At 46.1% G+C, this 13,471-nt stretch overlaps 1 protein-coding gene across 1 annotated transcript in view; it reads right to left on the minus strand.

Moving 5' to 3' along the window:
• The window catches only part of DCPS (decapping enzyme, scavenger), a 39,517-nt gene extending 31,474 nt beyond the window's left edge, over window positions 1-8,043 (minus strand). The window contains exons 1-2 of the mRNA XM_036276854.1: window positions 7,821-8,043; window positions 6,472-6,640 (exon numbers count right to left, since the gene is read on the minus strand). Coding sequence (XP_036132747.1) covers window positions 6,472-6,640; window positions 7,821-8,030 — 379 coding nt within the window. The 5' untranslated portion in view covers window positions 8,031-8,043. The remainder of the gene's footprint in view (window positions 1-6,471; window positions 6,641-7,820) is intronic.
• Window positions 8,044-13,471: the final 5,428 nt, after the last annotated feature.

Raw genomic sequence — 13,471 nt, forward strand, 5'->3', positions numbered from 1 at the left:
TCTATTCTGCTGTGAGTTGATATCCAGGTTGTTTCTAGTTTTTTCTAGCATGAACAAGGTTGCCAGGGAAACTCTTATGGGAACAGTTAGTCTTTTAAAATGCTCCTCCCAAATAAGTCCTCACTCTAACCTCAGAGGTCCAGGTTTCGCCTCTGTAAAGAGCACAGGGAGGAAATCTCTGCCTGTGGCTCAAGTACTGGGAGTTCCCTGCAACCAAAAGATGATGTGCTTCCCAGGAGTCCTGTTCCCTGCCCTGGCCTCACTCACACAAACGCTTTCTGCTCCTCTGAACCCGGTTCCACACCCTGCTCTACATCATGAAAACAATTGGCCTTTTTAGACAGCAGTCTGAATTTGAGTCACACCCCGCCCCCTAGCATCTGCCCCCTTGTTCCCAGGTAAGAGGGAACAGTGATGTCAATGAAAGGGCTCCATTGAGAGTCCACAGGCGTGACAGCGTGAGAGCCGAAGCAGCAGGACGAGGTGAGCTAGGCTCTGCCCTGCCTGCTGGCCAGAAGCGGCACTGACATGCCAGCCAATTGGCCCACCCAGTCTTCACATTTGCCACATGGCCGCAGGGGAGAAAAAGGAAATCTGTCCGTGCTCAGAACCTGGCATTTTTCCACGTTACATATATTGTTCCACTTGAGGCTCCCAACATTTAAAAGGGGTAACAGTAACAGAAAATGACTAACACCCATTGAATACACACTGTGTGCCAGCTGCTGTGCTATATGCTTTATGCGCCTTCTCTTGATGAGTCACAACTCATGGCAGTGGTGATGAAATTAACTTAGAAGGTTACGAACAGGACCAGCATTTATTAAATTTTTTTTTTCTTTATTGATTTTTAGAGAGAGAGGAAGGGAGAGCGAGAGACAGAAACACTGATGAGAGAGAACACTGAGTGGCCGCCTCTTCAAGCTCCCACTGAGGATTTGGCCTACAACCTGGGCATGTGCCCTCACCAGGAATCGAACCAGCGACTTCTTGGTGCATGGGTCAACGCTCAACCACTGAGCCACACCGGCCCGGCCAGGACCAGCATTTAAAAAAAAGGAAACACAAGACTAGACTTAAGTTAGAAAACAAGAAAGTAACCCACAAAGTAAGGGGCAGGATTGCTTTACAAACCTGCTTCCCTTATGTCTTTGTGTACGTATGCACAGGTACCGGGTCACAATGTGAAATGCATTTCTCACTGTGGGCAGAGGCTAAAAGATCGCCATCTTCCATATTTATGTGGTAACCGTTCTGAGGGTGTTCAGTTGCTAACCGAATGTAACAGCTACTTCCCCAAATTCATCTGCGCCACACACCATGGCCATCAACTGCCCCTCCAAGCTCCCAACACAACGGCCTCCTTTCTCTTTCTCTTTCTCTTGCCTCCTGCAGAACACGTGCTGTTCCCTCAGCCCAGAACACTCTCCTCGCCCCCTCACCAGCTCTCTGCTCAGCTGGTTCCTTTTCGCCCTTCAGTGCTCAGCTTGGGCGTCCTCTGCCCGGAGGGCCTCCTGGGCGCCCGGCTCACAGCCCTCCCCTGTTCAGGGCCACGGAGACCTGTTTCCTGGCCGGCTGGCTGCCTCACCAGAGGTCCAAAGACAGGGGTGCTATCTGCCATGCTCCCGACGACAGAGCGTCGAGCACAGCACTGGCGGGGTAGGCACTTCTCTGTTAGATGAGCACAGAAGCTTCCAACTCCTCAGGTCGTCAACGGCAACGCCGGAGTTCCAGCCCAGCTGGGTCTGACCCGAGGCTTGCTCTTAACCCTACACCACACGACAACTCAAACAGCACACTGCCTCAGGTCACACCGCGGGTAAGGGTTGGTGCTGCGACAGGACCCAAGCATGTGTAACTCTGACGCCCATGCGCCATGTCCATGGAGTGGGGAGCAGCCTCTCATGGTCAGCTGAGATTTGGAGGGGATAAATGAAAAGACTGCAAAACCTCAGGCTAAAGAAGAGACTTTCCAATGACCAGAGAAATACCAGGAGAAATAAGGAGAGTGATCAGCTCAGAAATGGGGGCCTGTGGGAAGCTCCCCCAGGGAAATATTCTGAGAAGGTCTGGAGAAACAGCTAGAGAAAAAAGGAAAATTCAGGGGCAACTGTGCAGGGGGCTCAGAGGGCTGAGGCTGCAGGAACCACGCTGTAAGGTCCCTCCTGGCAGTGTTAAGAGTGGGTGACTCAGAATGAGATGGGAAAGGCTGGACTGAAAAGGCGCTCAGAGGTCAAAGGAGCCGGCTACAGGAATACTGGGGCAATGCTGCCACCTTGTGGCTATGGAGTGTTTGGCCCACAGGAACCAGTGCAGTGTGGCTTTCTTCTTCAGCAGCCATTTATTGAGCACCTAATATGGGTCTGGCTGCTGGGGACCAGAAATGGGTCTGACATGCTCCACCATTCCATGACCTCTGTTCTCTACATCCAGGCAATGACCACACCCTGCTGAGTCTACTCCCCTCTTTTCATAATTACAAGACTGTGAGGATACACATGGTGTCTTATTCATCTCTGAAGCTCCGGTACCCAGCAGAGGGCCCAGCACACCAGAATAACAATGGCAGCTACTATCTAATATGTGCTAAGTACTTTTTTAAAATTTAAAGTTATAATTTTTTCAAATCTTTATTGTTGAGAGTATTACAGATGCCCCCCATTGTCCTCCTCCACCCAGTTCCCGTCACACCCCAGCCCTTCCCCACACTCCTGTGTGCCCACGGATTGTGCATGTATGCATGTAAGTTCTTTGGTCATTCTCTGCCCACCGCACCCCTTCCCTCTGAGAGCTGGCATCCTGTGCCATGCTTCCACACCTCTGGACCTACTTTGTTCGTCGGTTTACTTTGTTCATTAGATTCCATATATGAGATCATGTAATGCTTGTCTTTCTAACTGGCTAGGAGCTTTTAAATACATTAACACATCTGAGTCTCATGTTTTACCTATGCAGTACTTATGAGACTTCCGAATGGAGATGCCCAGTAGGCATTTATTGCAATAGGAGCCTGGAGTTCTTGGAAAGGTCAGGGATAGAGAAATAAATGTGGGTATCACCTACACACAGACGGTATTTAAAGACCAGTGCCCTTGCCCTGGCTGGTTTGGCTCAGCGGTTAGAGCGTCAGCCTGCGATCCAGAGAGGCCCGGGTTCGGTTTCCATTAAGGGCACATACTTGGTTGCAGTTTGACCCTGGCCCTGGTTGGGTTGTGCGAGAGGCAGCCACTCAATGTGTCCCTTTCACGTCGATGTTTCTCTCTCTTCCTCTCTCTCCCTCCCACTCTGTCTGAACAAAAATGGAAAAATGTCCTCGGGTGAGGATTAAAAAAAAAAAAAATTACAAGACCATTGCCCTCAAAGTTGAATGTACATGACTCGCCTGGGGTTTCGCTAAAATGTAGATTCTAATTTTGAGGTCTGGAGTGGGGGCCTGATATTCTGCACGTCTAACAAGTTCCCAGATGATACCAATTCTGCTGGTCCACAGACCACATTTTGAGTGGGAACACTCTGAATCAGGGGTTGACACACTAGCCAGAGGTCGAATCTGGCCCAGCTAAAAGTGGTATTTTCATTTTTAAAGGTGTTCAAAAGAAAAAGAAAAAGGAAAGCCCTGGTTGGGTAGCTCAGTTGGACAGACACTGTCTCCATAGGCCTCTGTCAGGGCACATATAAGAAACAACCAATGAATGTACATATCAGTGGAATAACAAATCGATGTTTCTCTCTTTCTCTCTAAATATCAAATTTTTTATTATTATTTTTTTTATCCTCACCCAAGGACATTTTTTCATTTTTTGTTCAGATAGAGTGGGAAGGAGAGAGAGAGAGAGAGAGAGAGAAACATCGACGTGAAAGGGACACATCGTGTGGTTGCCACCCACATGACCCAACCAGGGCCGGGGATAAACTGCAATCGAGGTACGTGCCCTTAGCAGGAACTGAACCCAGGTCTCTCTGGACCGCAGGCTGACACTCCAACCACTGAGCCAAACCGGCCAGGGCTAAATATCCATTTTTTTAAAAAAGGAAAGAAAAAGAGACCATTTGAGTCTCAGAAAGCTTAAAATATTTACTCTCTGATCCTTTCCAGTTTGCCAAACGCTGATCTAGATCATGAAGGTACAGGATGTACAGCTGAACAAGAAGACAGAGATTAGGACAGTGCTCTGAAGCAAACTGTTATGACTTCCAAATCACCAAGCCCTGTTTGGGTAGGGAAGATAAAAGCATAAGGCACTATATGCCGTGAACACTTATGCTTGGAAGGCAGCTCTGGAAAAGATAAGCTAACACCTGAGGCATCCAGGTGGGAGTGGCTTTGACTGAGAAAAGGCAGGGACACTGGGGCTCTGACTGGGGAAGGGGGCCTGTGGTGAGCTGATGAGTGACTGGCTCTTTCAGTACTAATCTTTGGGGGGAAAGGTCAAACAGAAAGACAGGGAGGGACCATCATCACTTGTGTGCAGTACCGGAGAAGTACTGGAAATATAAACTAAGGAAAGGCTGTGAATTCTTCAGAGTTGCTCTGTGGAGACCCTTAATTTTGGCTGAGGGTGGAGAGAGGGCCGCAGGGAGGCGAGGGAAAGGGGTGACAGCGGAACAAACAGCCCAGAGCCTGTGTCTGGAGCTGCCCCCGGTGCTATTTGGCCGCCGAGCCTTCTGGCATGTTTCTGCCTCTTCTGTTGAAGACATTTGCTTAAATGTCAATGCCTGAGAAAGTAAATACAGCTGTCCATTTCTATCAATGTGAACCAATCAATCTGGCTCTCTTCAGCGGAGGACCAGGCTGTTCTGCTTGCCGCTGTGAAAGGCTGGCTTGTTTCACACCAAGTCTTCACATGTATTTCCAAAGGACAACAATAGCACCCTTTCTTGGGGGTGTGGGAAATTCCAAATCTATCAGAAAGGCTGTGGCAGGATATCCGTAAAGCCAAACTGTTCTTAAATGCCAGAAGGCAAATAAGATGGAAGGATATATGCTGCAAAGCAGATGCCAGAATGTCCTGGTTGAAAGGAATCATCAAGATCAACCAGCCCCTCACACTTCCAACAGAGCCGCCCATTAAATCCAACTACCCAAAGGAAAAAAGCTTGCATCACGCCTGGCTTGTGGCATGAAATATTACACTTCTTCCTCTTTTTAATAAATTAAAGAATACTTGCAATCAAAAACAAATCTCTGGTCCTGGCTGGATGGCTCAGTTGGCTGGAGCATCATCCCGTACACAAAAGGTGGCAGGTTCAATTCCCGAACAGGGCACATACCCAGGTTTTGGGTTCAATCCCTGTTCAGAGCACATACAAGAGGCAACAAATCAATGTTTTTCTTTCACATTGATGTTTTTCTCTCTCTCTAAAAAAACAAAAACAAAAACAAAAACAGCCCTGGCCGGTTGCTCAATGGTTAGAACATTTCAGCCCTCTGTCCAAAGGATTGCAGATTCGCTTCTTGGTCAAGGACACATACCTAGGTTGCAGGTTTCATCCATCCCTGGCCTGGTCGGGGTCATGTGGGAAGCAACCAACTGAAGTCTCTCTCTCACATCGATGTTTTCTTTTTTATTCTCTCTCCCTCTCTCCCTCCCTCCCTCCTTCCCTTCCACTCAATCTAAAAATCAATGGGAAAAATAACCTTGGGTGAGGATTAAATTTTTTTTTTTTTGGTGGTGGTATGTGCCCCTAGTGAGAACCAAACCTGGGACTCTCTGGTCCGCAGGCCGATGCTCAACCGCTGAGCCAAACTGGCCAGGGCTAAAAAATTTTTTAAAAACACAAACAACAGTAACAAAAAAAAATCTTTTGTCTTTTAACCCTTGAATTCCTGCCCTTCTCAAGTCCATCCCCCTCAATCACACTCATTATCTCCCCTACTGGACAGTGGGTTCCTCTGGGGAACTAACGGACCTTTGCAGCACACAGCAATCTGCTCATTTCCCAGAAGCGTGGTGAACAAGTCCTCATCTACTGGAAGATCTCAGTGTTGCTGCCGCCTACTGGCTGTGCAATCCTGGCCAAGTTACTCAACCTTTCAAAACCTCAGTTCCCTCACCTATGAAGTCCTATCACAACAAGGCTATTCTGGGGATAAAACAAATGAACCTGTTCTCTCCCATGAATCACACTCCCTCCTCAAAACTATACCAGAGCAGGGTTTCTCAATCTCGGCACTACTGCCTTGTGTGGGGGCCCATCCTGTGTTTTACAGGCTATTATGCAGCATCCCTGGACTCCATCCTCCAGGTGCCAGCAGCAACTCCACCTCCCCAGTTTTGACAACCAAAAATTGTCATTGAGATTGCCAAATGTCTCACTGGGGGTGGGGGTGGAGCAAAATCCCCTCTTCCTTCCATTGAGAACTACTGCACCAGAATATGCAACTAAGTTATGGAGAGTAGCCACCTTTTCCCTAATCACCCTCTTTCCCACCCTCCCCACAAGCAGCCACTTCAGCCACCACTTACTCACCACTCAGTTGCCTTGGAGGAAACATGTGATAGGTGCTGTAAATATCATTGGAGAACTGCAACTGGAGCTCAGGGCTGCCCATCAGGAGCTGGGCCACCTGTTCCACCTGAAATGGTGTCTTCTCCAGGATCACAATGGCATCCTCTCCATCCCCAGAGGCCTCATTCACCTGTGGGCAGAGACACAGGTGAGGTCTAGAGAACAGGCAGAAACTTCTGACGGCCTTGGAATTCCCAACATTTGAGATTTCCTTCCCTATAGTTTACCTCTCGGTAAATCTAGCCAACGGAACTGTTTCTCCTCTCAGAAGAAATCATTAACCTAAATCCTTTCTTCTAAAAGCCGCAAAATTTCTCAGCTATCTTCAATTTTAAGCTCACAAGGCCTCTGTTAAATTCTCCCCACTTTACAGATGAAGAAATGGAGGTCTGTCAAGAGAGATTAAGTGATTTGCCCAAGGTCCCATGAACAGTCAATATCGAAAAAGGAACTAGAATCTGGGTATCACAACTAACTCCTAGCTCAAACTGTTCTCATGTCTAAGAGCTGCAGACTGAAGACGGAAGGGGCTGAGAATCAGACAGAACCTTGTGAAAAACAAGAGACGCAGAGAGAAGCATGGATGCCTAGGACCAGATCCCCTCATCCTCCCTTAAGAGCTCTTGCAAGGAGTTCTGGGGATCCCTAATACCTGCCCTTGGCCGGGCCTCTTCACTAGTTACAGGATGGTCTCCAGTCTCTCCCCAGTCCCGGCTAGAGAGCTGAGCACGTGGTACTAGCGCCAGCTGTGTGTCTGTCTTCCCCAAGACACTGCACTCCTGAAGATCAGGGACGGCACCTCCACCCCTCCACCCCCGCGCCTAGCTCAGCGCTGCCCTGTCAGTGCAGGTATGTGGAACTGCATTAGAGTCTAACAGTCTCTCTGTTAGGGCTGGAGTCCTGTACAGCAGGGATCATATCTCCTAGTCTCTTGTCCTTCCCAGGGGCACGGACGAGCAAGACGGTCCAGCAACACTTACTGAGTTCCTAGCACCTCTACAGGTTAAATGAACAAAGGATGAATGACTTGGGAGAATTTAACACGAGATTTTTAATCTGCAATACACTCTACAAGTGGTTATTCTCCGCAAAGGAGGAATTAGGAAAATCGGCCGTTCGTGTTGTTCAGTTTCCTGAACTCCACGGGCGACCGCATCCTCTCCACTCCCTCCGCCCACAGCACTGTGGAGCTGCGCCTTCCCCCCACCCCCCGTGATGCGATTGGTACCTCCCGGCCGAGGGCCGCCAAGGCCCGCCTCCCCGGCGGGAAATGGTCACACCCGCGCCCCCCGCCCGGCCGCCTGCGGTACCTTGCCGTGTAGGAACAGGATCTTGTCCCGCGCGGACTCCCGCAGCACTTTTTTCACTCTAAAGCCGGAAAAAGGAAAGTGGGCAGGGGCAGAGGTGCCATTTCCAACGCCGGCTACCATGGCTTCCTTGTCCTCGGTGCCGCAGGCTGCCGTCCCCGCGTCTGCCAGTTCACGTTTTCTCTTGCTCGGCGGAGGTGCCGCGTCCGCCATGTTGCCCGCGGGAGTGTGCGCCTGCGCAGCCTCCGGACGCGTCCCGCCCACCTGCGCGACAGGCGGCTACTACAACTCCCGACATGCTCCGGGCGTCGACCCCCGCCCCCTGGCGCTCTGTCCCAGTGGACGCTTTTCAGCGAAGTTACTGCCCGGGCACCTGGTGCTGGCCCGCCCGAGTGGGAGCGGGCGCTAAGGGAAGAGGAGAGCAGGCAGCGGACTGACAGCGGGGCCGGTTGGGGAGCGCCCAGCCGTCCTCGCCGGACTCCGGAGGCACCTTGTTCGAATACCGCCTCTTTAACAGAAAGTATACTCAGCCTGATTAGTTAACCTGGAAGAGTGCTTCTGAAACTATCTGCTGAGCCGATCTTATTTTTTCGGTCCATTTCTTATAGACTTAAACCATTTCAGATTTTTCATGCATTTTACAGTTTTCTCGCGTTCTGTTCTTTTCTTGATGGATTCAATACTTCTTGCTGAAAAGAAAGGCGTGAACTGGGGTGGAATACTTGCATCACCTGCTGCTTTTCTCCGGGGATGGGGCCTCTGCCTCCGCTGTACCTGCCTGGCCTGTTGTGGCGACAGGGTCTAAGAAAGACCACTGGAGAATTGAAGTCCAAATAAGAGACGTTTATTAGCCGGCTGGCGTCTGATTCCGAACACCCAGTGACAGAGTCTTCAGAGATCAGCCTCGATATGCTTTATTACATGCCTTTTATACCTTACAGCAAATAGGATCTTCTTGATACAATGCCCATGGTTACAACAATGCTGTATAGAATTAATTTGCCTTGCAGATAACAGGAACACCCAGGCACACCCAGGTATTTCAAGGTACATTGGGTCACACTTAGCTCTGAGCTGCACAAACACAATGCAAGCCTAATTCCTTGAGACTGGGGGGGGGGGAGGTCAAGTCTCTGACTCAAGACCTCTAGGCTCCATGGACTCTATCAGACATGTAGCTGGCTCCCAACAATTTCTTGGTTCAGGGAGTATTCTAATTTACTGAGGTTATTTTGATCTCTATCCTGTTGATTATATTCTTTACAAAACAGGTTCAGCTAGAGGGCACACGATGACTTTCCCAATCATCAATTATGGAGCTATAAATAAGTCAGCACAATAATTTACCAATCATCAATTATGGGGTTATGAATATGTCAGCACAGGCCCACGTGTCTGCTCTGCCATCCTGAGATGGGATTTGCAGCATGAATGTGACTCATCTGTCAGAGTTTCTTCTCTCTCTCTTTGGAGGGGTGGGGCATATAAAATTTTTACTTATATAATTTCTGCCTTTGTAAATTTATTTTGTGTTCATTATTTCTGGCTAGTCCCTTTTTCCTTGGCATTATTTGATAGATCTAAATCATGTCAAGATTTGATACTTACAGCAGATTTTAGTAAAAAATTCTTATTATTTTAGCCAATGTCAGTTTTACATTGAATTTGTTTTTTTTTTTCCAGACAAAATAATGGGGCTGGAGGCTGTGGGGGGGATTTTCGGTCAGTAAATCTCCAAGTGTACTATGTGTCAATGGCAGTTTGCTTTGGGGTTGATTATTTTTACCGGAAACGTATGTTATGAAGTGAATAAAAGGCGAGTTGTTTTGTGAAGCAGGGCGCATTAGTAGTGGACGCTTAGGATCTGGAGTAATTTTCTTCAACCAGAAACATTTGCTGCTTGTTTACAAGTTTCCTGGGCAAATGCCTCACCTTCTGGGAATATACAGTAGGAGGTAATAAACTGTATGCCACAGTACAACAAAATGCCCTGGGAGTTAATGGCAATAGCAAAACCTGGTCAAAACTACAAGGCCTGCCCGGCCTGTGTGGCTCAGTGGTTGAGCGTGGACTCATGACCAAGAGGTCGCCGGTTTGATTCCCAGTCAGGGCACATGCCCAGATTGTGGGCCTGATCCCCAGTGGGGGACATGCAGGAGGTGGCCAGTCGATGTTCACTCTCATCAATGTTTCTCTCTCTCTCTCCTCCCTTCCTCTCTCTCTAAAATCAATAAAGAAAAAAAAATTTTTTTTAAACCTACAAGGCCATGATCTTACGGAAGTGTCTAGGTGTGCTTGCTCTTCCTTCCTCTTTTCCTTCCTTTTTCTTTCTGTCCCCTCCCTCTATCCGTTTAGTTTGTTTGTTTTTTAAATTTCCTTTCTTGCCCCTGAAATGAGAATTTTAGCAGTGTAGCTATGTTTTAACAAAAGGAGCCCAGAAATGGGAGCCACGAAGTCTGGCCCCTACACGGACTAGCTGTGCATCTTTGGGGAAGTCACCTACCCTCTCTAGGCTTCCATTTCTGTTTGCCTGGCACTGTCCTGAATAGACAGGAGAGACCTGTACTTTCATAGACTCCATATTCAAATAGAGATGAGGTAAACAAATATAATTTTAAGTAATGATTAATGTGTTATTTATAGAATAAACAGAACAATTCAATAGACCTGGCCACAGGGAGGACTTTACATCAGGGGGTCATGGGTGGCCTCTCGGGTGGTGGCATTGAGCTGAAACTTGAATGATAAGAAGGAAACAGCCAGGAAAATGTATTTCAGGCAGAGTAGGCATCAGACACTAAAGACCCTAAATTTAGCAGTAATGAGCTTGACATTTTTTAGAAACGGGAATGGCCCTTATGGCAAGGATGTAGTGAGCAAAAGAGACATATAAAATGAAATAATAGAGAAACTTATTCATTAGTGGCAAATTCATCAACTCAGTTATAATTCTGATGAAAATACCCATAAGGTGAGAGTTCTAGTCTTAAGCCCTGGCTCAAGGGAAGGATGAGCTCATAGGAAGCCTCAGCCACGAGAGGGTCTATTAGAATCCTGACGGCAGAGTGAAGGGACCTTGAGGGCAGCACTATAGATCATTGCTTGGCTCCCCAGGCCTTTGTTGATGTTTTCAGTTCCGCTTGTTTGGAAACTTCAAAAGGCTCTGTGCTGTCCTTCCGATAGCCACTAGCCACATGTAGCTATTTACATTTAAGTAAATTAGGTAAAGTGGAAAATTCATCTCCTCAGTCATACAGCTACGTTTCAAGTGCTTGATAGCCACATACGGTTAGTGGCTACTCTACGGAACAGCACAAACGGGATCATTTTCTATCATCACAATAAGTTGAACTGGACAGCGTTGTATTGGACGGTTATTACTGGAAGTCCTAGTCTATGAGCAGCAACCCTTCAGTCTTCTTGAGGAATTTCAAAACTTCTCCCAAATCTTTTTTTTTTTTTTAAAGACAGGACTAGACATTTCCATTTCAGGCATTGTAACAGACTAGATATCCTAAAAACATTTCAGCTAAAAAACACCTGCACATTCTGGATGCAATATTTAAAACATCCTTTCGGTTACATTGCAGCTTTCTCAAGGAAATACAGTTTTCTGAAATGAAAAATGTGGGAGCATGTATATAATGGTAAGTGGATATTGAAACTGAAGTTCTAAGAGTGATCGCTGGTTTCTAGAAATCTAGAGCCTTGGGCTTTAAATAGGATGTTTAAGGCGTGGGAAACAGACCTGAGCTTGTGCCAGGTGAGGAATTGGAACAGAGAACTTCCCAGAGAGCCCCGATCTCTAAAGGTCCACCACCTCAATGAAAGGGCTATTTAAAAAACGAATAAAACAAAAGCAGCCCCACTAAAGGAGACAAGGTATTTAGGCAACTTGTCTGCCTCAATATCTGGCTCTGGAGGAAAGGAAAAAAATCCCCAGAAAATGTATAACCACAGGCCAATCTTCATGCAGGATTAGAATTCAGATTCATACTGCCTATGTGATCCAGGAAGTTCAAACTGAAAAATCTATTGAAGCCACACTTCTATTGTTTTTTAAAAAAATTTATCTTTATTTTTGAAAGGATTACAGATGTCCCTCCTTTTATCCCCCATTGTACCCCTCCACCCCACTCCCATCCCCAACCCAGGCCTTCACCGCACTACGCTCTTGTATTGTTTACTGACTTCTCACTCTATGCCCAATTGACGCCATAGAAATAAATAGATCTTTAACTCCTTAAGACATTGAAATTGCAGTTTTAGATCTTCCCAAAGAGAAAATTTGAGGTCCAGTGGATTTACAGATAAGTCTACCAAACATTTAAAGAAACATTAATTCCAAGCTTAAACTCTTCTATCAGAAAAAAGGGAACACTCCCCAACTATTTTATAAAGCTGGTGCAGTATAACCTTGGTAACACAACCAGAGAGGGATAATCCAAGAAAGGGCAATTATGGGCCAATTCTACATATGAACATAGATGTAAAATTCTAAAGAAATTGGTAGCAATCTGAATCCTGCAATTCATAACAAAGATAATAAATACATCACACTCAAACTGAGTTTATTCCAGGATTGTAAGGCTGGCTTAAGATTAGAAAATCAAATTTTATCCACTGTATTAGTTGATTAAAATGGGAGAAACAAACCACATCCCCTCAGCAGATGTGGAAATTTTAGATTAAATTTAAAACCCATTCAAGGTAAGTAACTCGAAATAGCAGGATATTTACCACTTGTTAAAAAATACGTACCAAACCAAAAACCTACAATGAGTGTCACATTTAATGGCGAAATGTTTGAAGTATTCCTCTTACATCGTGACACAGACAAAGACGGCTGCTGTGGTCACTCTCCGCATTTGACAGGCAGTCCTTGGCAGCACAGAAAAACAGGAAATTTCTGTTTTCAAATTTGATGTTGTCTTATAGAAACTCAACACAATCTGAGGTCTTATAGAATAAATAATTCAGCTGGTTGCTTAATGTCAGATTAGTGTGCAAAATAAATTGCAATCTTTTCTACCAGTAATAGATTCAGAGTATAATTTAAAAATAATATTTACAGTAGCAACAGAAAATATGAAGTACTAAGGAATAAATCTAATAAAAGATGTGACTGAAGTACTAAGGAATAAATCTAATAAAAGATGTGACTGACCAACATGGAGAACAATTAAAAGCTTTATTGAAATACATTTAAAGACATCTGAAAATGAACACATACCATTTTATGAAGACTCAATACCATAAAAAAAAATCTATTCTTCCCAAATGACCCTCTCAACTCTATGTCAGCCCACTAGAAAAAAACAACAAGCATTTTCCTGGAACTTGACAAACTGAAGAAACAATTTCTATGAAAGAGGAACAGTTCGAAGTGATTTTGATGCATAAGGAGAGCAGGAAGGACTGACCTATAAGTTATCAAGGCTTATTAAAGACACAGGAAGCCAGTGTGCCACTGATACAGGGAGACCAAACACACAAGTGGAGGAGACGGGAGAACCCAGGACTAGACCCCCATATATGACAAGCAAATGACATTACAGTCAGTGGGGTCGAGGATGGACTAATCAGTAAATAATAGCTGTTCAAATGGAGAAAAAAATGGATCTCTGACTTATAAGCCAAGAGCAACAACAACA

This window comes from Molossus molossus, unplaced genomic scaffold, assembly GCF_014108415.1.
Source record: "Molossus molossus isolate mMolMol1 unplaced genomic scaffold, mMolMol1.p scaffold_m16_p_22, whole genome shotgun sequence".
NCBI classification, from domain to species: domain Eukaryota; kingdom Metazoa; phylum Chordata; class Mammalia; order Chiroptera; family Molossidae; genus Molossus; species Molossus molossus.